The sequence below is a fragment of the Neodiprion lecontei genome, chromosome 3 (assembly GCF_021901455.1).
Source record: "Neodiprion lecontei isolate iyNeoLeco1 chromosome 3, iyNeoLeco1.1, whole genome shotgun sequence".
Classification (NCBI taxonomy): domain Eukaryota; kingdom Metazoa; phylum Arthropoda; class Insecta; order Hymenoptera; family Diprionidae; genus Neodiprion; species Neodiprion lecontei.
This window is the reverse complement of record NC_060262.1, coordinates 19,126,268-19,150,831: the sequence shown is the minus strand read 5'-3', so window position 1 is coordinate 19,150,831 and position 24,564 is coordinate 19,126,268. Positions and strand designations below refer to the sequence as shown.

General features: G+C 37.2%; 1 protein-coding gene across 2 annotated transcripts in view; it reads right to left on the bottom strand.

Moving 5' to 3' along the window:
* LOC107225581 (protein expanded-like) overlaps positions 1–24,292 on the bottom strand; it is a 142,506-nt gene extending 118,214 nt beyond the window's left edge. Inside the window, exon 1 of one of the 2 annotated variants that reach the window (XM_046733780.1) lies at positions 23,664–24,292. Coding sequence is in view for 1 of the 2 variants with exons in the window: in XM_046733783.1 (XP_046589739.1) it covers positions 23,664–23,690 (27 nt within the window). In the remaining variant the exon portion in view is untranslated. The remainder of the gene's footprint in view (positions 1–23,663) is intronic. The other variant, XM_046733783.1, reaches the window with a different exon arrangement.
* Positions 24,293–24,564: the final 272 nt, after the last annotated feature.

Sequence of the window (24,564 nt, the reverse complement as noted above, 5' to 3'; positions counted from 1 at the left end):
AGAACCAACTCGGTCCGTTGTACCAAATATACTCGTATGATAAAATTTTAACAACCAATTTATCTATATATTTCTGTCTTAGCTCGACAAAAACTACGGTTGAGACCTTGTTTCAGCTTTAAAAAAATATTTTCCGAATCTGAGATAATCCAATATATTATCCATATTCTGACTCCCCGTATTCTTGATTTTTTTAAAGCTGTGATAGCATCTATGAAACCTGCATTTTTTTTTTAATCAACGCTTATGAAATCATTTTTAAGTTACTTACAGATATTCCAATCTTTCAAGCTTCACGTTTTTCGAGCACAATGAAAAATTTTGACTTGAGAAAAATCAATGTTTAACGTTTTCAAAATATCAAAGACACTCTGCCAAAAGCTTTTTAAAAGTTTAATGTATAGAGGTTTAAATTATTCTTTTTGGGGAATTTTCATGAATTTTTGAAAAGGTATAAGTTGAACTCAACTTTGAACGATAGAAATTGCCGAAGAGCTTGAAAAAATTGAAAAATAAGTCATTAATTCTATCGCAAGGATAGTTCCTTCAAACCGAAATTTTTGAGACGTAAGATTTTCATTCTTATCGGTTGAATTTTTCTAATTTTTCTTTTAACTACTGAAAAAAGTGCACCAAAAATCGCACCATCCTGGCGCTAGTCTTGAAATGATCATAACAAAAAATAAGATTTTCGATACATATAGGTATTATACATGTATTTTAGGGTGGTCTTTTTTTTCAAGTTTTTGTTTCACACGTACCCTTCGAAAAGTTAGTTTTCAGCCTGAAACGACGCCTCGTGAAACCGGAACTAAAAGATGTCACATCCGGTTTGAATTTTTCAAACACTCTGACAGAAATATCTTGAAAACTATAAAAGTTGGGAAGCTGTTTTCTTGTTTCATTTTGTAGATAATCAAATTTTTTATAAAAAAACAAAAAAAGGTCGAGACTACTATACACCTAAATATTCGTCTTGTATTCAATACGGACGTTTAAAATTGAGTGCACTGTATAAATAAAGATGCTTATTACCTTGTAACTTTTATCTCACCCGTGTTCTAACCTGATACAAATAACGCCACGTAGTAGTCACGATATTTTTTAAAGCACATTTGACTATCTACAAAATGAAACCAAGTACAGCTTCCTAACTTGTATAGTTTTCGAGATATTTCGGGTATAGAGTGTTTGAAAAATCAAACCGGATGAGCCACCTTTTTAAAATTTTCTACCGAGGCTTCGTTTGAGGATAAAAACTAATTTTTCGAAGGATACGTGAGAATTAAAAAAAAAAAAAAAAGGAGGTAGACACAAAACTACCCTAATGTATATTGTATGTGTATATATATATATATATATATATATATATATATACATACATATATATATATATATATATATTCATAGACTACTTACAAATATTCTGAAAGAAGATCATAAAATCAGTCAACCGCAGGGGTAGTCATGTGTAAACGCCTCGAGGCGCAAGTAAATAAGTGAGTAGTAAGCGAGTGAGTGAGTTATCTCAACGTCTATACGGTACCATAATAAGGTATTGATTGTAGGACGTGCGCCGCTTTAGGTTGAAGGTAATGCGAGGTGATTGAATTTAAAATATTGCAGTTTAACGAGAACGCGGAAGAAATTTGTTGTCTATAGCAGTGAAAACTAGTCAAAAGACAGTAGTTACTCTCTGCTTTGACGAACATTTACCATATTTTCTTATAATCATACCGTCTCCAAGCACCCGAGAGTTGCAAACTATCTCGTATAATGAGCCACAACTCGAATGATAATCGCCATAGACAGTGTGCGGTCATCAATTTTATGGGAACGCGCTGCATACCCAGTAATTTCAAAACGCGTTGTATCGCAGCAAAGTATTTGTTTGAACTCGGAAAAAAAATAAGTGACATACGAGACATTCCATGGCAAATCGAACCAAATTCTACCATCGCTGTTTGCGATTTTGTTGATACTTTCTTAGGTGATGAACACCGAGCCCATTACCCTCGATTTATTTATTTTGTCGATTCTTTTATGGAATCACTTCCGAGTTACCAATAAACTTTGTTAAAGTTCCAATTAGTTAAAAATTTACAAAAAAATTTTGAAGGTATAATTTTTTATTGTAATCATTTCAAGACTGGCTTCATGACGGTGCGACTTTCGGTCCACTTTTTCAACAGTCGTAAAAAATTTTAATCGACAAGAATGAAAATTTTACGTCGCGAAAATTCCGGCTTGAACAAACGAACCTTGAGATAGAACTAATGAGTTGTTTTTCAATTTTATCGACTGGATTACTGGCAGCACTTTTAGGTACTTTTTGCGATAACCAAGACCCAGTAATCACGATTTTAAGATAAAAAGAATAGGAAATCCAAAATTAATAGTCCAATATGGTGGCCTTATTTGAAATTTGGGGAGTGTGCGAATAATGTACGACTTTTGCTATCCAATTTCAGACAAGAATGCAACTACATTCAACAAAGTATTTTTGTTACTAAAAATCGATCATCTCAAGTTTTTTGAAATCAACCAAATTCACAGAGTTTTCAATAATAATTGAATATAATACATCAAATATCACTTCCAACTATTGTTTAAAAACCTCTAGTCTTTAAATCATACACAAGACAGATGCGCAAAGTCCTTAGACAGAGACCAAGGAACCTTGAAGGGTATAACATCAACATTGCCAGATTGGCATGCGTCCAATACTATCCTTGTCGCTCTACTAGGCTTCTCGTCAAGACAGCAATGCGCTTAAACGCCTACTTCGGAGATTTCATAATTTTTTACATCGAATCCAGGCTCGTCAAACCTAGGAATAAATTGTTCACCTTCCTGACCTCGGAAAGAGTTGAGCGTGTGTATAAAAAATGATAGTATAACCTCTTTTCTATTACTCTTCCTTTTTAACTCCGATTTTGTTTTTCGTCACTTTTACTTTTCTCACACTTTCTCTTTTTCTGGTATTCGTTGTATACATAGTAAATATACCTGTTCACTGTACACATATGTTATATCAACGACGTGGATATTTAATATAAGTCTTGTTCTAATAGTCTGTCGTGAAAGGAGAAAGCGTATATTACATTTTCTTCGGATCGAGACAAAAAATTCGTTCAAACCCATTTGAATTTTAAAATATATAGTTGAGAAAATGGCGAAGTTTTTTACCAGATCATATCGTGAATCAAATATTAAATTTTTTATACACCATTGACATGTGAAATATTACACTTTAATTTTCAACGCTAATCACTGCACAGAGAAAAATTTCTTCTTGTGATTACTGTACGGGACTTTGCTATTTCCATTATTTACCACGAACAAAAATTACAGTTCTGAGTACAAAATGAAAATGAGTATGGTACTAGCTAAAACCAGAAAGTTTAGTATCTGCAAAACTATTCTTCATTCTAATTGTAATTCTTCTCGTAATTTGAGGTTGGACGTAGGATTGACAACTCCATACATCATCATCACGATAAATAGTTTCATGTTCTACATTCCCTTGTGATTCCAACAATATTCAGACCGTTATTATAACAATACCTCATTTGACTAGAATTTGTAAGTAACTATATATAATGCAAGTAACTATATAGTAAATTAAATTTTTCTCACAATCAATGCGTGTGCCAGGTTCCTACCCAACGAAGTAAGCCACAGTTACAGTCAAGGAGTTGGGACAATCTAAACCGGCTACCAAGTTAATTCCTACAGTACAACGATCGTCATCGCAATACTGTGACCTTAATTACACATTGAATAATACCGGTGTGTAACGCTGTTGCTAAACCGGGTGTAGTATCGGTATGTCATGTGCGTACACTTATGGCTTACGAAAAGGAAAATTCTATGCATAACGCGTGGCATATCTGACCTGCGATATTCGTGCATTCAATGAATCTCATTTTACGTAACCTCGCGATCACTCGTATTATACGTGCAGGATTGCAATAACATGTTCTCTTTTCTTCAATGAGTACGACTTGGATAATTTGTTGTTATTTTTATCGTGTGCAACATTGGAAATGTTTAGGCAGAGGTACTCTGCAAAATTTGTCACGTTACAGGTCACGAACAGTTATGGTACTTATATCGATTGGGTGCAAATCACCAAATTCAAGAAGGCGGAGATGACGCATGTAATTTGTATTCAAAATGGCGGCAGTGACGAATGCGGTTTGTATTCAAGATGGCGGAAATGAAGAATGCGATTTGTATTCAAAATGGTGGAGATGACGCATGCGATTTGTATTTAAGATGACGGGGGTGATAAATACTATTTGTATTGAAGATGGCGGCGGTGATAAATACAATTTGTATACAAGATGGCGACAGTTACGCATACGATTTGTAATTAGTGTGTTGGCGGTGAGGAATGTGATTTGTATGTATATATATGAGGTATTCCATGCCAACTGAGAGGACATTTTCCCTGACCCCCGCCAATTTGCTTCATTATTTTTTATATGATTCTACAACTTAAAAAAAGCACTCACCATTTTTGTCAAATTTTTCGTTCCAACCATTCTTTTTTAAAAAATGTTACAAAAATAACATATGTTTTGTATACGTACAAAATGAGAAAAATTATTCCTCTAAAAAAATATTTAAAAAATACAAAAAATCAATTCTCCACTCTGAACTATGGCATAAAATGTTTGTTTTGGGACCCAGAAGTTATGTGAATTTTTGTGAAAAAAAATTAAAAATGGCGTTTTTTTTAGGACCAGAAAAGGGTTTGTAACATTTTTTAAAAAAGAATGGTTAGGACGAAAAATCTGAAAAAAATGGTGAGTGCTTTTTTTAGGTTTTAGAATCATATAAGAAATAATGAAGCAAATTGGCGGGGGTCAGGGAAAATGTCCTCTCAGTTGGCATGGAATACCTCATATATATGTCAATGTATCATTAAAAAATTCCAATTAAATAACTCACGAGTTACTATGAATATGAAAATTGCATTTCCAAGGTCCCCGACGTTGCGATTTCTGTAAATGACGCAAATTTTTTCATTTGATCCGTGACGTGTGTAAGAAACGAAAATTGAGTTGCGGAAGTTGAATTTATTTTTCCTCGCGTACGAAAGTTTTAGTAAAATTATACAGAATTAAAAAATAAAATTGCGAAACCAGAAATAAGATTGGAAAGTTTTGAATATTCCAAAATTCAGCGATATTAAAAAGGGCCTCAGTTTCACACCGAGCATTCCTTTTGAAATATGTTTCAAATGAGTGTAAGCGGGCTGGTTGGTCACTTTAATTCTCAATGTTTTCGTTAGGAATCTATTTTGAATTAAAATCATGATAATTATATAAAAATACACAAGTATCATGAAGATCAAACAAAAATGATATTCCGTAAAGTTTTCTTGAAAAATATATTACGCTCAATTTCGCCGCATAACAACGCAGCGTGAAATATGCAATAAGTTGGGAAAAGATGAAGCATTTGTGATAGGAAAACAGATAGCAAAAAGTGGCAAAGGCATGATTTCTTCAAGAAGGTAAAGAAGTAGGGAGACAGTCTGCTAGTCGTGACGTTGAGATTTCAATTTATAACAGCACCTCGTTCCCAGCTCGTTGCTAATTAAACGCTACCGAGTAATTAACAAAATCAGTCACGTACGGAGGTATCTAACGCTTAAGGTTACCCCAATGGTTGGTTGGTAGGTACAGAAACAAGGTGATGACTCAATATTGTCACAGTCAACTTAGTGAATCCCGCGTTCAGACACTTGTAAACTTCTTCAAATATAAGTATGTACAATGAATACGCGATACGCTCGATGGAATTTACAAAAATACATATGTAGACGTATAAATATTGCTGCACATGTGGCTTGACGGTGTATGCACAATTTTACAGAACAATTTTTCACGCCGTGTTTACTATATATTTTCGTTTTTATTGTAATTAATTCTTTCCGTTTTATGTCCGTCAATAATACGTTGTACAACATTTATGTATGTACTTGACTTCATCCGGACCAGCAGAATGACGCTGACAAGGCAATTGGAGTGTCAGAAACAATTCGGACGAATGCGAAATTTAATGCGTTAAAACTCAAACTTTTTTTCAATTTGCTTCAGATTTTGTAATTATGACAATGACCTCCAATCTGCGAAGAGAGAGATTTCAAAAAAAAATTATGAAATTTCAACACAATACTATTACAATGTAATGTTTACAAATTCAAAAATATCAGTTATCCATTCGTTTACTTGTAGAGCATGGAATATCGGTTATTAAGGTACCACGGATGGCCGACAGACGGCGTAGAACTCTCGGCGATGCTTTGGCGGTAAAAGTAATACGAAAAGCATAGCAGGTCTGGTAACAGATGACTCAGAGCGACCGGCTTTATTAAAATACATCCATAAATTCAGCGCCTAACCGGTGCAAAAATATCATTTGCACATTGCAAATATTACCAACTATCAATAAATTGCAAACAACGTAATCGTTGTCATTATGAAAAGATTCATTCTATTCAATGCACAAAAAATAATAATCAAAATTTTTTGTTAAGAAAGAAAACTGTTGAATTCGAGTACAAAATTATCTGTAGAATAAGAAAGCCTCGTATGAAAGTTAATACGTGCAAATTGATACGAAAGAATGAGAAGGTTGACAACGCGACATTCAATTACGCCGTAGCAATTATCATCCAATTGGTTGAATACCTGTAATAAATACGACTGGACTACATCTGTGTAAATATAACTGCGGTGTATCGGTACATCTCGAATCAATTTATAATTGACTTTAACAACGACTCAATGCTATAATTACACCACGCAGTTACGGCGGAACAACATATTGACGTACATTGTTAAAACGCGAAATAGCCGGACATGAAATTTTTGTTAATACGATGTTTGTGTTCCTTCTTTTCTCTGATATATGCTTTTAACATATTGTTTTTTATTACTCTTATTATTTTTTACAACTGTAACCACAATAACCTGAAAAAATAGGATGTTCACAATATTCTTTTCTGTCACCTTTAATCAGGCAAGTCAAATTTCATTAGTACCAACGCTTCGACGATGAAGAAAAAAATGTTTTAGCAGCATATTAACCGATATTATTGCAAAAGAAAAAAGCGACCAATCGTCAGAAATTTAGACAACAGTTCGCTTCGACGTACATAACCTAAAAAATTCCGATAGTTGGTGCCGAGCACAACTACTAGCGACAACTGTCAACATTTTTTAGATTACATTTACGACAGTTTGTCGCCCTGGCAAACAGCCACTCTCAAATCGTAGCGCAGGTACACTAAATTTGATCAGACGACGGAACGTACAGTCGCTAGGAATGCACTCACTATGTGAATTCCTGTAAATGATTTTGGTTCCACGAATACGGAGCTACGAATTAGAGAAATCCTGGACATATGATTATCCTCCGACCGAAAAATGGCCTCAGAAAAAAAGAAGCAAAACGAGGAACCGCCGATGACTTCAGACTTGTGGTATTCGCTATTGGCTATACGTCGAGAGGTTAGGAGGTTTACTTGTATCGTATGTACTCGTTAGTTTATGGCACGCGCGGCAATTCGCACACGTCACATTTCGGCTCCATTCATGTTTTGTTTTCCATTAACCGCAATGAGATTTTATTTTTCCTTTCAAATTATTCTACACTGGTTCTTACGATAAAGAAACACGATTAAATATCCGGTCGGTTCCCTGTTTGAAGATTTTACAGTAATTTTATTCCATTTCGGATTAAATGTTATTGTTGCGAATATCTTCCATATTTTGTTATATAATAGACGTCACATCGTGTCACGTTTCCGTCATGTTTCTGTTCGACGAATTGTAATTACATCTCGCATTACCAATGTTAGAATTACTGCTTACGTTTCCGCATTTCGTTTCGTTCACGTTGTAGATTAATGGAGTCGTTACATCCTTTGATTGACCGCGTTAAACTCGTTCGTTACAAAAGTTGCAGGTGGTTCTTTGACAGTTATGAGCCGATGCCGCTGAGTTTAAGATTCAAACTCGGTAATTTAATGTAATGGTAATATTGGTTGCCTCACGTGACTTATGGGTATAGACCGTATAATCCTCGTAAGCACAGAGAATTCATCTGCAAAATTCTAGCGATTACGTAATGCCTTCGGTACCCGCCGCAGAATGTATTATAATAATCGGTGAGTATGAAGGAAAGACCCGTAATTCCCATAATTCGAATAATTACTGACCCGTAAGAATGTCCAGCGATATATTCGTTCATCTTCATTTCTTGCATTTTATAAAATAAATAGACAAAAAAAATCGGACGCAAATTTCGACTAACCAAACACCTCGCAATTATACTTACGTAGGTAGAACGCGGAAGATTAAAAAAAGAATCAAACCTCATCAAATCCGCTAATAATGAACGTGGTTAGTATCAATAATCTCGCGATGTGTATATACACCGTGACGCAAAAACACCAACTTGGAAAATTTTGTGTTTTGAACAAATCAGAAAAATACGTAATAGTTGAATTATGAAATATTCCAATTAACTTGCATCTCGAAGTGAAGTCAAAGTGAATTTTTTAACTACAAAATTAATAAATCTTAATCGAATCTTGAGCGTACGATTTTGAATATTTCATTGTACAACTTGTCATTTTAATCCAACAATAAGTTAAGCAGTTGAAAACAATACTTTCGCTGATTGCAAAGCAGATATACAATTAGATGTTAAAAACATACACTCAAACTATCGCATAATTTTTCATCGGGACTCGAACTCGGACCGCGAAATTACCACGCTGAAAATTTCTCTTGTCTTTTTACTTTGCGATCTTTTTACCCTTTTCAATGTTTCGAATCGAACTGCTTCACGTCTCTTAATTGCTTTGCAATAAGAACCGTATCCTCCAAACGAAATGCGCCTACCGATTACTTATAAGGAAAGTCATTTCATGAATAACATAAAATTTTGCAATTCGTTACTTTCTTTTGTGATGTCTCACGGCATCTCAAGTGGACGACGAAATTAAAAATAACGAGGTTCATGCCCGGGATAAATTAGCCAGGAACGCCCCATATCTACGGATGTACGTAGAAATGCTTTATACAGGCATATGCGGGTAATTTACCAGCGTTTCATATTTATGCGTATACTAAACTTGGTCGAGGAGATGGCCAGCAATATATATGGGCATGGGTATGGGTACGGTTGTACGGGCATATTATAGTCGTACTGCACAAGGGTCCGCACGACGGTACGTTCGGGTACGTTGTAAATCGTAATTTGCATGCGAGGAGTGTTTGAATCCTTATTCCGTTGCCTTGTCCCCGATTTCTGTTCATCCAGTTGCATTACCGATCTCTTACGTCATGCCGATCTCGAATGCAAAGCACCATGGCCTGTTTCTCATGTCTTCATTCATTACCCGGGGTTCCTCCGATACCGATTGCTTATACAGGTAGGTACTCGTACCTTCGCAACCGAACCTCGTCGTGCCGTATATACACACGTAACGCTTGTCCCCGTAATCGACGGATTTCCGTGTTAAACAAGCTTCGCTGCACGCTCCGATGTGACACTAGATAACATTGCTATGGCTATACCAACACTATAGATCGCGTGATCGTCGTAAGGTGAGCCAGAAGTTAGAATGTCTGGGCTTATTTGAGGTTGACTCTTCACTTTTCACCCATTGCCCGTCAAACGACAGGTACTCTACCACGGCATGAAACTGGAAGAGGAATCAACAGGCATCTTCAAGTTCACACGTCATCGTCATGCCCAACTTAATTTTTTTAGTTTTAAAACGTTGACGTTGAATGGTTCATTGAACGGGAGGTCGTAAGTAGTTGTAACCAAACGAACAGTGAAAACATTTCATGTTAAAATTGGCCGGTACGTACTACTGCAGAACAATTTTTGAGGTCGATTTGGAAGCTTGTTATAAGAAGGTGCCAAATTGACGCCAAATTATAGACTATCGAAATCAGTACAAGAAATGTTCTCGCCGTGAACGAATGACTGTCACGGACGGTATGGTGGTTTTAGTTTGCCTAAAGGTGGCACCACAGGTTTACGGTACAAATATGATTCGATCTTCACGGTAACGGGCTAGGGTTCGCAAAATCTGCGGTCCATTGAAACATCACTGGAAAGTCTAGCGATGCTCAATCTTGTGCAAGTAAAATACGAACCAGCACGGGCTTGTGCAAACAAGTTCAGACCAAATTCACGCACACCTGTTACTATAGATACAGAGAAACATTCTGGGTGAGGAGGAAACCTAACTTGAAAACAGTGTCCGGCTGCCAAGGTAAATGAAATTAAGTTGGAACACTCGCTACGAATTCCTGAATAAATAACGTGAAATAATTGAAAAATTTTGGAATACCGATCACCTACGAAAAACAAACTTTTCTGATAATTTTACGTGAGCCGAGCAGTTGTTATTTGACATTCCTTAGCGTTCCACGTATCTGACATTCCAATCGCTTGTCATTACAGACTTTTATCATATGACATAGTTTGAAAAAGCGTGCGCCACCGAAGTAACATTTTTACCTGTAACCGAAATTTTATCGCAACGCGGTGTGCGCTGCAAACACAGCTGTATGTCTCCAAAGTCATTACCGGTATATAACTTCATCTCATGCAGCTTATTTCCAGGATTTTTATACTTAAAATGCAAAATGATACGTAGAATTTTAAACATGCCTTTGAGAGAAAACCTGAATTTCTGAAACATGTCCAAAACATCTCAAAGTCGTTCAAAAAGTGTTTCCTTACTCAAATAGAGGCATTTGGAGTTGTTACTTTTAAATTATACTAGTTAATGATGCCATCAGAAACGCCTAAACTATCGACATCATTACCCTTCGCACTAATAAACTTCAAAATCACACCAACTGTACTTAGCTATGAGCGTGAAAATCAATTTAATCCTGTTTCCAAAGACTTTTTTCGAACTTTTATTCTAAATTATACAATTTCACCTTACACGACTTCTCCATCAATTGAAGCAGTGAAAAGCAAAAGTTGTAACGTTTCTGCTAAATAGTTTAAGGGGGGTAAAACCACGATTAGAATACCGCGGAGATAATGACTTGTTAGATTGACACGTATTATAAGGCTAGATTCGACGGTCATGGGTTATGTTAAGTTTATTGAGATTGAATTTGTTTCGCGCTCGGCCGACTATGGCGCTGTAGGTTTCTCTGCGTTGCCAACATAAATGTCTAGTGTAAAAAATTAGCAGTCTCAGATTCATTGTCCCCAAGTGTACCTTGACAGTCTCAGGAAACTGGACGCTTATTGGAACGTGCGCCAAGTTTTTCTTCTTCTTCGACAGGCTAGCAAACTCCATCTAGTTGGACACAAGTGCGAAATCTCAATACACGCAAGCGTTTTGAGGTTATGTGAACTCAATTGCAAAACCATCACATTTTAAATGCTTAAAATTCTCAACGCAACATAATCTCAAGATGCCTATTAATTTTGATAGCTAGCGTCTGGAGGAAAGTGATATGATTTGGCGTTGACTGATGATTGTTAAAGATAACCAATCGAATGGCAAAGTTTTAAGGTCGGAGCAGCATACGGGCAAGGTAGGGTACAGAGAGTTTTTATACAAACATTTCCTGCCGTTACCGACTCGATTAACATTGCAATTGCGCGCCCTCGAAACCCCTTCGCTTGTTTCAAAGTAATACCCATAGTTGGCTGTCTTATAGCATACTTCAGTCAACGGAGTTAACTAATATGACAAGCAGACGAAAGACTCTAGAGCACATTATTTGAAACTACAGTGTAAGAACTATAGGTGGTTCAAAACACATGCTACAGTACAACGTTAAGTTACCATTTTTACAACTCATTTGACAGCTTGCACAGGTTGTCATGGAATTATGTTCGAAACGTTTACGCCAGGATCGTAACATTGGAGGACGCCATATTCCATTTGCTTGGATTGCTGTTCGTGAGACATCTGGTGCAGACTGATGAACTGAACTAAAATGCGGTCACTCAACAAATGCAAGTTGAACCCCCTACATATCTTACACCGCGATTGAATCTACCAACAAAATTACACGATTTAGCGCATGCGCATTTGCGTGTTCATCTGTCACGATATAGGGCAACATAGTTGTGTAACAGGGTTACGACTCGATTCTAGATAGCGATAGAAACATACAATATCCGGCGAAACCCTCACGGAAAAAATGGAGAATGATAACGTTGAGGACGCAAACTCAAATAAATCGTTTCTTTGAAAAAGTGGAAGAAAAAAAACACTTCTACAGAGACACACAGTCAACGATCAACATCTGTAGGCCGAATCTTGCAGATACGAATCTCGGGTTGCGGTGGAAGAACACCCGTATATACCCACTCCACTCTTCGTCCCAACGTAGCACATTGAAGGCGCATGGCATAGGCAGACAGAATTTGTGAACTTTTCGTGCGGCAACGGAAAGACTGCCATGCCGATGTCGCCGCCTACGTAGTGGAAGAATGAAGTGCTGCCGAGAACTCGATGGTCGGGTTGACAAGATAGCGCTACAGAAGGATCGAGGGGGGAGGCTTTGTCTTAGCCGCCCTTCTGGCTGGCATTCCACACTTGAAAGATACCTATTTCAGTCCAAGAATTATAATCACTCCGTCGCCTGAGGCAAACCGAATATTTAGCCGCCGCCCCCCTCCCTACCTTTCTCTCTCTCTCTCTCTCTCTCTCTAGCGTAGAATTTCTTCACAATAGAGTCAAGAAAGAGGCTAAAACGGAAACCTGAAAACTTCAGAGGGTAAGATTTAGGCTGATCACCGTCAGAAACTTGACATTACCTCCGAGTTACATGGAGTAGCTTTTGACATTTTTTTTTTTATCCGTGCGCAAAGTTTAATCACTTGCATCCGAAGTGTTGCACGTATGATTAGTTTCTTTTCGTGGCAAAAATATACATATCGTTTTCTTAATACCTTCAAGGAGTTGCTGTTCAAGTTTTACGTGATAATATTAAAGATGATCATTTACAGCGCATTTCGGGCATAACCGAACGAATAAGTGGCAAATTTTTGTTTTATTCGTTAGCGGTATTTATCGCGTGAGTTATATATTATAGGTACATAGGTATGTGAAACTCGCAAGGAATCGTGGAAATAGTAGCAGCGCTATTTTGAACAAAGAATTGAATCAGAGAAGTAACGGTAATCAAGTTTTAAAAAATTTTGAATAGCACGATAAATATATTCACCAATGGGATACGCATTTAAAAAAAATTTATAGCATATATTATAGCATAACTTCGTAAAATCTGCAAATCATTGAACAAGTATCTCTGTATTCATTTTTTTTTTTTCTTTTTGATTTCCAAATTGATGTAGCATCTAGAGTTTTGTACATACACCGATACAATTTTTTGCAATGATTACAGAATAGTTAACGGACGGAATCAAGGACAAGCTCCAACAAGAAAACAGCCATAACCTAACGATGCCGCGAGTGTCACGTGCGAAAAAGACAACCCCCCCCCCCCAAAGAAAAAAACCATGCGAAAGACTTAAGTAAATAACTATCTGGAAGAAACGTGAGGAGATGAAGAACCCTGAGGGCTCGAAGGAGATGAGACCAACTATAAATGCGTACAACGGACTCGCGAGTATCGCGCATTCTATCGCTCGGAGCCTGGAATGCACGTAGAGAGAACACGATGAGGCTACGTGACCTCGATTCAAGATCTGGCCGGTCCAGAACGCGAGAGGCGACCGACCCGGCCAGGACATGATCCTGTCAAAGGAACGTCAACGTCATTGTAGCCACCATAACCGACCAACAAACCCAACTTGGTAAACCGTGATCGGCAATAACGACGGAGGCCGAAGTACACTTAGACTCGCTTCCATGATGCCGAGGTAGATAAGTACACATCCACATAACCATGCCGATCATAACTGGGAGGAAAAAGCATATGCGTGACCGCATAATACCAACTCTGGGTGAAAAAAAGAACGATCATGGATAGAAACGTTCATCCCAGGTGCTTTTTCTGACAACATTTTACACCGTAATCATCTGTAGGTATGCCAGTTGGTGCAGTACAAAGATCCTACATGCATGGATGTCGGATTTTTATTGCACGGGTCAAATATCTCGGCAAATATATCGAATTTTGTAGAAACTGATACCGATCGAGTCGAGGTCTGGTTTCAATCGCTGTTTTTGATAATTTATGCATGGCGTTTGGACCAGACCTGATCGAAGATCTTCAGGCTACCTGCAAAAATGTAATTATGGATTTGCATACTTCTTACCGCATATATTTACTGCTTTCTAATTCTTAATTATTACTAGCAACTACCTTGATCAGCATTATTATATTAAGATTTACATTTCCCGAGATGTTTGCCCAATTCACTCGAAAAGGGACAGCCAAGTGTAAGATATACTGTTTTTCAACTTTAATCTTACAGGTATACCTCATTCAGGGAAGACGCACAATATTAAACAATTAAGATAACACGTTTCATTACATTTTGTAGTTGAAACGAATTTTCCAGGTTAGAATTTCAAATAATTGAGGCAGTGACTCGGAAAGGTTTGGAAAGCATTTGTTATTGGGTGGGAAAGTTGATTCTTCAAAGAACGGTCCGAATTTAATGCTTATGCTATTTGAAAATTCAAACGTACACATTTTGTATACGTTGGCCCGCCTGCATCGCAGACAAAAATATCGCTGCGGGAAAATTTCGCTGACCAATGAGATTGAACTGTTTGGCACATGCGCAGTTGATTTTCAAGTTTAGACTGTTGAGCAAATTTCAAACTCTAATACCTACGAATAGTAAATATATACACAATCACGGATTTCCATTATAATTCCCCGCTTTACCCGAATCTCCCCTTATGATCTCCCAGGGATGTTTTCAGCTTCAAAGGCTCACGGATATTACAGCCTAGCTCTTCTACAAGATCACCGCCAGATGCTCATCTTGAGGTATTCCTTGCGTGGAATGCAATATTTTTTCGGGGCATATAAGTAGGACCCCTTCCCAATCATTCGTAAATACATAACACAAACGTGCATGGGTTTTTGTGACATATTTTTTCCCAAAATTGTTACCACACACTTCCACACAAATAATGAACAATATTTCTCAGCAATCCGCACTCCATATACTAAAAATTTGAGTCAAGTCCGAAGAACAGGCATCAAAATATTGTAGAACAATCAAATTTAAATCAATGAAAACTTGTGAACTTGAACTCATTCGTAAGTTAGACTGGCGCTTAATAAAAATGAGTTATAATTAATTATTACACCTAACGACAAGCTGGAATCGAAAATTTGTTATGAATTGTATTACTAAACATAACCCCTAAAAAGTCGGAGTTAAGAAAATTCTTCTGATTGTGGCATTTCTCGAACTTTTATTATTATTATTATTTTCTTAAACATTCGGTGACGCTCCGTTTTTGTCGTCGTAACGGATATTTTTACAAGAGTAGGATAGTTTGTATCAGCCATCTAGAATTATTCGGCATATATAAATTATTAAACAAAAATGTGACGAGCATATCATCTCCATAAAGTGATGTATAAATTTAACGATTTTTAAAGTCGTAATTTCTGAATAAATTTTCGGTAACTTGGCTTTAAATTTTTCTAGTTCAATAATATGTATTCATACTTTATTGTATACAAAAATCAGTAAATTGTCAAATATTCGGGTTCGTGCAAGGAATACTTTACTGAGAGTGATTCTTGCTAACCTTGTTTTTTGTGGTAAAATAGTCTCGAACCCAACCGTCGTTTTTGTTTTTTTTTTTTTCATCTTGGCAAACATTCCGACCGCTCTTACCTTGCTTCAGTCTGCCGGTAAAATAACATTCAGATTCAGAGTGTGTTTCCTTATGAAAGTAATCTAAATCATGGCTTCGTTCCCTCCGCAACATGCTCGCAGAGCTGGAAACACTACGCGTGTAGATAAGCTAAGAAGTTGATGCAAGGCTTAGATGCGTTAACTCGTCCTCCTCGTTTTGCAATGCTTCTTGTACCTGCATCCTTGATGCAGAACTTGTCGCATACCGCACAAAAAAAAACTCAGTGTTTGTGCAGAGGCTTCAGCGTGACGGCTTCGCCGGTACCACACAACAGGTTATGAAGATATCAGCAGAGTAAAGGAGAGAGGGAAGCGGAGGTGACACAAATTTTTTCGTTTGGTTCCAAAACTGGTGACTTCGGGCAGTGTTGCCAATTCAGTGATTCCGTAGCTAAATCTCAAGTTTTTGAACATTGAATTGAAATTCTTTTCTCCGCTTTACGACACGTCTCGACCACGGTGATCTTTTAAGAAAATTGGTGAATTCTAGAGATTTTTAATAACCGATGTTTTTGTTTCACTGTACGACGAGGCCGATGTCCCATTATCCGGAATCAACTTGCGAAGGAGCATCGGATAACCAAAGCCTAACGATTTTCCGTCCGATCAGTAGACCAAGTTTTAATAATGTCCGAAAAAGTTAGATTATACTTTTTGTTACCGACCGTCGGTACTTTACATAACCACAAGTATTTTCACTGATGTGTTCTCGCAATCTAACTATTGTGTGGATTGTTCGTTTTTTGGCGAATGCTGGAGATTTCTGAGGTTTTAATATCTAAAGTAGGCTGTATAAAAAAATGGACTATTTTTTTTCCAAAATTCAAGTCGAAAATGTTCTTTCAAATGAAGAGGATAGAATATTGTCCAAGTTTAAGCTCTTAACATTAATATTCAGAGGTGTATCATCGTGACTTTCTATTTCCCATTTGAACAACATGGGACATTTTTTTTTAGCTTTGGATTTTCATAACTCACGAATACGTTAGAGTGCTGATAAAACCAGAACGTATTGTTGTAAGGAATTGAACGCTCTACAAAATAGGTCTGTTATCATTTTATGATAAATCTACACTTTCAAGAGTTATTAAAATTCCTTTGTTGACCTTTGACTTTTGCAAGTTATTTAAGGCTCTTTGTCGACCTTTGATCTCAAATAACTTTTGAAAGAGTTAGATTTATCATAAAATGATAAGAGACCTTTTTTATAAAACGTTCAATTCGTTGAAGGGAAATAGAAATTCGCGATGTTGTACCTCTAAATATTGCTAGGAAGAGCACAAACTTGGACAGCATTCTTTTTTCGTCATTTGGAAAAATATTTTCGACTCGAATTTCGAAAAAAAACCAGTCGATTTTTTTGATATTGTCCAATCTAGAGATTTCTAGAGATTTTTGGATACTGATATAGCGATATGTTTTACTCGACGTTTGGCAACACCGACTGCAAGTATCGCACATCGAAAGGGATGGTACTATATTGTAATCTTAAAAAATGAGATTTGAAGTATATGCAGGATAAATTCTACCGCACGTGAAAGGATCATCGTTAAAATCTAATGCGCACGACTCGTAAAATCTTGTGAAATTATTTGAAATTTCTGAACGGCTACTAAAAAAATACTAAATCTTTTAGAGATGATATGTCTTATGACTTGACTGATCAACAATCTTCTTATCCTTTCTCTCGACTAGGGATAAGTTTTCGCCTGTAAATATATACGAAACTGAAATGATCATTTGAAAACAAGAGTGAGCTGAATCACAGCCTGAACCTAAAGCGGGCATCCTATTTGAACTAGGTTTCTACACGATATTTCTTACGAATCTTCCCGAGAATTTGATTGTACTTAAAATTTTATCAGCTTTTTTCTGGCATAGGGTTTTATTGTCTTCGATATTTTCATGCCATTCTGCGCTCCCGCAGAATAAAAGCAATCAAATAATAATATAAATTTTCACATCTATTTTTCATTTATTTAATTTTTTACTTCATCCGAAGCCATGAGAACTGTCAATCCGCAATTTTTTTATTGGTTATTCGCAAAACTATTTTTTCCTCCCACGGTCTGAGTATTACTCTATTTTTAATAATTAGAAGGCTAAAGAACGGGTTTAAAAAAATATATATATATATTTCCGAGTATATTTCCGAAACGAGGAAATTAAAAAATTTGAAAAAATTCACGGAGTGCCTTTAATTAAGTACTACTAATTTATGACCAATTATGAAACAGATCCAAGAAGAGAAAAAAAAAGTGGCTGAGTCGGTAGTGAACGCCTCGTATGTAGTTTTAAGTATAGAAATACGTGTAAGATTCTGTAAACAAAGAATCAACGGGGGCTGCAAATATTTGAATAAATAAATCACCAAGAAAACGAGAGAAAGCTTGTTTAGAGGTAACAGGCATGGACACATAAGTATAATACCACCAAGTACAAGTAAATATGCAACGGATAAACGAAAATGGGGATGAATATTCATCTACAATATACATGTACACGGCATTCCATGCCAAATCGAACACCTTCGATCCGCACCATTTTTTATTTGGTTAAAACTTTTAAGGAGGCGATAAGCCACATCTTCAAAATTCCCGTATTACGTAAGCATTTCTCTTTTTTATAGAATCACTTTTGAGTTATAAATATTTAAATCTTCCCCAAGTTCCACTATGTTTGAAATTCTCAAAAACCTCGAAATATTCGTGTTTTATTATAATTATTTTAAGATTGACACTATGATGTAGACATTTTTTCTACATCCTTGAGGATTTGGAAAAACTTGGACTCGATAAGATCAATGTTGAACGTGTGTTGAAAATTTCATCTAAAAGAAAACGAACCTCATGACAAAATTATGATACAATTGTTTAGTTTTTCAAGCATTTCAGCAATTTACATCGATTCAAATTTAATTTAGCTTACACCTCTTCAAAGTTTTGATGCAATCAAAAAAAAATTAGCATCACGTGATACATAATTTTATTAACATGCTTTTAATGCGGTGGAAAAGCTTTCAGGGCATTGTCGATTTGTTCAAAACTTTCAAAATTGATTTTTGTCAATCTGAAACACTCAGAGTGCTCAAGGGATAATAAAAATTATTCCTCGAACAAGTTTGTATGTATGTGTCTCAAAAGCGGCTCAATAAACATAATTTTTTTTTTTCATAAATTGGGGATTTTGAACATACCACTACCATTTGGAAAAAAAAAATTCAACAAAATCAAAGATAGTGACGGTCATAATCGATCGATTTGACATGGAATGCCCGCGTGTAGTTACACGTAAAAAAAACATCCGTTATACCCACACACTTGTAAATTCCTCTAGAATGTTCTACACTTCTTGCGTTCGGCCGTGGGTATAATAAATAAAAATAAGATATAACGTATATCCAAACGTCTTGGCATATACATAGTTTTGGCCGATCGATGACCCGCATAAGATTTCGTCAAACTGTCAATCACTTCACACGAACAGGTCCCCAATAACTAAATGCATACATAAGTCATAGATATGGAGATCGTGCAGGTCCAACTATTCCGAACCCGCACAACGTACGGATTCCGCTAAATGCACGCTGACTCCTGTGTCTCTTTCTGTACGCGAATACCGCCAAATCCCCCTAGGGGAGGGGGGCAATAGAATGAATAAACGATGACACATCGCAAGAACACCGAACAGCTATGTTCCGCAAAGCGATGAAAATGAACGAAAAAAGATTCAGCGATCACCGTACGCACGATAAATTGATTGGATCGCAACTTTTTGCCGTAAAAAATTAGGGACTAAGTACAACGAACGGTTCATTTTAAGGGGTTTTGCCGTTTCAAAATATCGATCTGTTTCCCGCAGACTGTTATTTGTTATCACTATAATACGCGCGTCGCAACTTTTCCAACTTCCTCGTAGAGTGTGGAAAAGTTACGAAATTACAATGCTTTGATATTTCAAGATGTTGCATATTCGAAAGCGAAATTCATTGCATGAGAAGAACGCGCAATTTTACAACGGTTACTCATTATACCCTTAGACTCGTGAGAAACGTGCAAATTACACCTCAAAAATAAATATTCAGTAAAAAAAAAGAAAAAAAAAAAAGAACATATACTCGCCAAAAATTTCCCAATGTCCCAGAACGTAAAATTTTCCTACTATCGCGTTTTCCTTGGACATACATACGGAACGTAGAGTCCGAAGCAAGGAACTTGACTTTACAAATGAATGAGATAAAATTTTTTTACAAATTTTTTGAGGAACAAAACCGTCTGATCTTTTATAGTAATTTTTTTTGATATCGGATGAAATCTCTCGATATCGGTTCGACAAATAGAGTAAGAAACATGTGTATTTCAAAAAACATCTGAAAATAATTACTTACCATGTTGTTTCCCCACAGAATATTCGAGATTTTATGTCAAATTACAAAAGTGGGTACAAAATTTGTTCCTTGAAAAAAATTAGAAGTAAGCAGTAACCAAAAAAAAAAAATTCTGAAAAAAAACACGAGTACATTTTGTAGCCAACGGCACCGCGACGTAAAAGAAATATCCTGGATACATAGAACCAAACGTTGGACAAATTATTATGAAATGCCGGATATGTTGTACAGATACGCAATGACTTATTATACAATTTCCAACACACTTGGAGACGCTCCGCAACTGTGCGAAAAAGGTTTGTAAAGTATCGTAACCATACAAATGCTTACCGCATACCTCTTCACTCGAGGACCAAATAAAAGCCTAACTCCGTCCATTAATATTCAACTCAGACTTGACTCCGAAGCTAAGACCGCGAAACCGTTCTGCGCCTACAATCAGGCATTTCTGTACTGTTATACCTGGGATATCACCATATTACGTTTAATCACAGGGACTAAGTTACGCGGATTATACATGTATGAAGGTTGCATCCCAAATTCAGAACCAACTGTACCGAGAGAAATTTTTAGTTCCGTTTACCGCTCAGTCCTAAACTATTTTCATTTTTTACCACAATCGAAAAATATAGTAGCAAAACTTTGCAGGATCACAAAACAGCAAACAATCAACGAGCTGGACTCAGTGAATCAAAAGTTGGTAAGCGTAAAAAAAAAATATCCAACAATATTAATGAATCCGAGCAATTTCCAATATAGCAAAGCAAAATTAGCTGTTTGAGAAAAGGTTTCATAACGTTAACGTTCAAACTGATTCAACTCTGGTATTTTTTATCCGATTTTAATAGTTCCGGGCTAAATTTTTCAATCATAGCGATGTCCAAAAATCACCTAAAATCAAAAAACAAAATACTTATCTCCAAACTGGATGAAAATAAATTTGTACAAACTGTATATTCCGACAGATGTTTGTCAACTATTACATTTACCCGTACAACATGTTACAATGCAATATTTGTCCAAAAAATTTCAGACAATTCGTGATGTCTTCCAGTGAAATGAGTCCGAAAACGCTAGAATCGAATCAACAACAGGAAAACTCGTTAGTTCGCGCCTTCAGGAATGTCTTGAATTTAGTAAACTACGATAAACATAACACTTATTTTGAAAAGCCGACTCCTTGAGACTCGTTCTAAAATTCCGCAATAATGACTTTTTCCCGGATGTTCCGTTACATTAACGTTGCTAACTTCAGTCTCATTGTTCGAATTCGCTTATATTCATTTCTATTGCATAAGAGGGTTGTTGTTTCATTCGTCATCATTATCAGTGGCGCAAATAACATTACTGAACATTTTTTAAGCGGTTCTCTTCTCCCTGAACTTTCAGACTCTTAATTGCTAATACGTAACAAACAACAAAAAAAGAAACCAACAGAATTAAGCAGCTGGTCTAATTTTCGCTTCAAACAATTACTGTCACGAAACTGCATGGTCGTATATCTTTGCGAGAGACAAAGAAGGACGAAACACGCAAGCAGGTCGGCTATGCGAGTAAATATACGTACAAATAATTCTCAGAACACGATCTAGGACAGTGAGCATTTAGTAAAAGAATCCGTTTAGGAATTCCGTGGAATATGTAAATAATTAAAATGATTATGCAATTTTACTCCGCAGTATTGGAAATGTTTCTGAACACGATTTATATACCAGTAAAAATAACACATGAAATTGAACCACGCAAGGTTAACGCGTGAAGAAATATTTAACAGGATAAAATCGCTTTTGAGGCCTTCCCAATAAAAACATTTATTCCGAACGAAAAGTTGACAAATTTTCCGTAAGGATCCTAAATTTTCAAATACATATAACCGTACCACAGAATCATGTTTGATCTAATGTCACGCATAACAAGATCTAAGCAAGATGAGGCAAAAGTTATCAGGACAATCACGTGTATGATGAAATGGTTTTCGTTTAGTTCCGCAGCTGTGAAGAAGGAGGAGGAGGAGGGCAAGGAGAGAAGTTACATCGACCTTTCACGCCTCGTCACAGTTCACGTTACGCGAAGGTGAATAAATGATTTTAATTAAATGTAACGACATCTGAAAGCGTGCATGCTTCTTGCTCGACGATTATTATCACGAACACCATTCATGATTCAGTGTCGTACGCTGCAAGTACCTATTGTACTGATTCCGAATGACAATGTCGAAGCTCGACGTGAAAAGACAGAGGATTGTGCGTATTTATTATTAAGGCGATACTACACTTGGGTATTACGCTTGAACGGAACACGGTTGAATAGAATTTATTTTTACCATCCAACAATTTGTATAAGACAGATTGTTAAAGTCAGACATTTAAAGCTCGCTGCAGCTTGTCGAACGACGAGTGGCGAGCTTCGGTACAGAAGCTTCCTACCATTACCGACTCGATCAACATTTTCATCCTGTAAACGAGTCGGTAGGTGTAGGACACTGTTATTACCTCCGCGCCATTTCGCCTACTTCAAAATAAATACTCATAACTCGCAGTCTCCATCGATCTTTATTCTTTATCTTTATCTTTAGACATTGAAGGTGAATGAACAGTTGTAGGAAAAAGAGATAAAGTCATCCGAAGAATCTTCAGGAACGTTATTTGCACGGATGACAGAGAACAAAAACGATACGACATCCCTACTATATGAGGGAAATGAATCTGAACACATGAATAGCGCAAGCCAAGATACCATCAATTGGAGAAAAGGATTTATCAATATGATTCTTATGTTTTTAAGTTTATTTTATTCATCTTCAGAGCTCGCTTGGATGAAATTTTACAAATAGTTACCTCCAAAGTGGTTAAAATTGAATTATCAGCACGGTATAACAGATATGTATTCGAAAACAATAATATTTTGTCGTTATGACTATGATACAATGTGAAATTTATGAAAAAAGTCTTCAGAGTCAAAAAATATTGGAAAGGGATTTGAAAAAAAAAAAAAAAACACCATAATTCAATTATTTTGAAACCTTTTCGTGCCCACTTTCAGGTATTGGCGAAAAATAAGACTGCCGGTGATTTTTCAAACTGTTCTTTTTCTCTTCCCAACTTTTGATTCAGACAATCTAGTCGAATGATCGTTGAGCGAGCCGCCGTCAAGGCGACTCCGATACGAGTCGGTGGAATCTGATAATCCAACTAAACGGCGTAATGCTGACGCGGTGCGTTGAGCTGCCGGGATTCTCTCGGAAAGGAGAAAGACTCTGAAGCGCACGCGGCCTATGCTGCAACCGCCGCGTGGAGGGAGAAGAATAACAAGTATTTTCGATTTGGAAATTAACACGTGAGCGACCGGCGAACCAATATCCGACTGACTGACTGACTGACTGACTAATTGACAAACTCACCTCTCCGCCGGGGGCCGAGACGTTCATCCAGCCAGAGGCGGCATCCCAAATGCCATCGGTTTTGAGTAATCCAACTGTACACAACAATAATCGTGCATACGCGTACCGGTCGGTACGCGCGCGACAGATGATCGCGGCGGTAAACTCAACACTCGTGCGTTTCTTACGTACACACAGCACACCGCGGGAAACGAGAAAGAAAGAGAGCGAGAGAGAGAGAGAGAAAGAGAGAGAGAGAGAAGGAAAGAGAGAGAGAGAGGGGGATAGAGAAAGAGAGAGAGATAGAAAGATAGAAAAAGTGAGAGAAACTCGTAAACGACGTCTATCTCGAGTATCTATCTATCTATCTATCTATCTTATCGACTGTGCTCGTAGAATCGCGGGCACTCACTCGACTTCCGATGCACTTACGGGCAGAACACGCTTCCGCGACTATAATTTGCCGCCGAAATAATTGTTCACATTCTGGGATACGCATTCACCATTCTCACTGCACCACCTCGAGCACCAGTTTATCACCAACCCCGTTTAGCGGCTCGCTGACGAATGCCAAGTGCAAAGACGCCGCAAGCGTGCACAGAGATCGCTGCTCTGAACTGACTTGCGACAAAAACCGACCAGCGGTACCGGCAGTCGGCGGGTGACTGTTGGCATTCGGCACACGCCGATTCCTCCAGGTTCGGGCTCGCCAGTCGCCGCGAGGTGCGCGCCTAACTAACCTAACCTCGGCGGTCAAGCGCCCCCTTCGTCAGCGCCGCCGCGCGACCGATCCGCCAACTAATTTCATTCTCCCATGCATACCTGTTAGGCATTCTCTTCGCATCGAGAGGAACCACGGTATCGTGCTACACGATATTGAGGGAAAAAAAAAAATTAACAAGCGGTGGAAACTAGGAGTAAG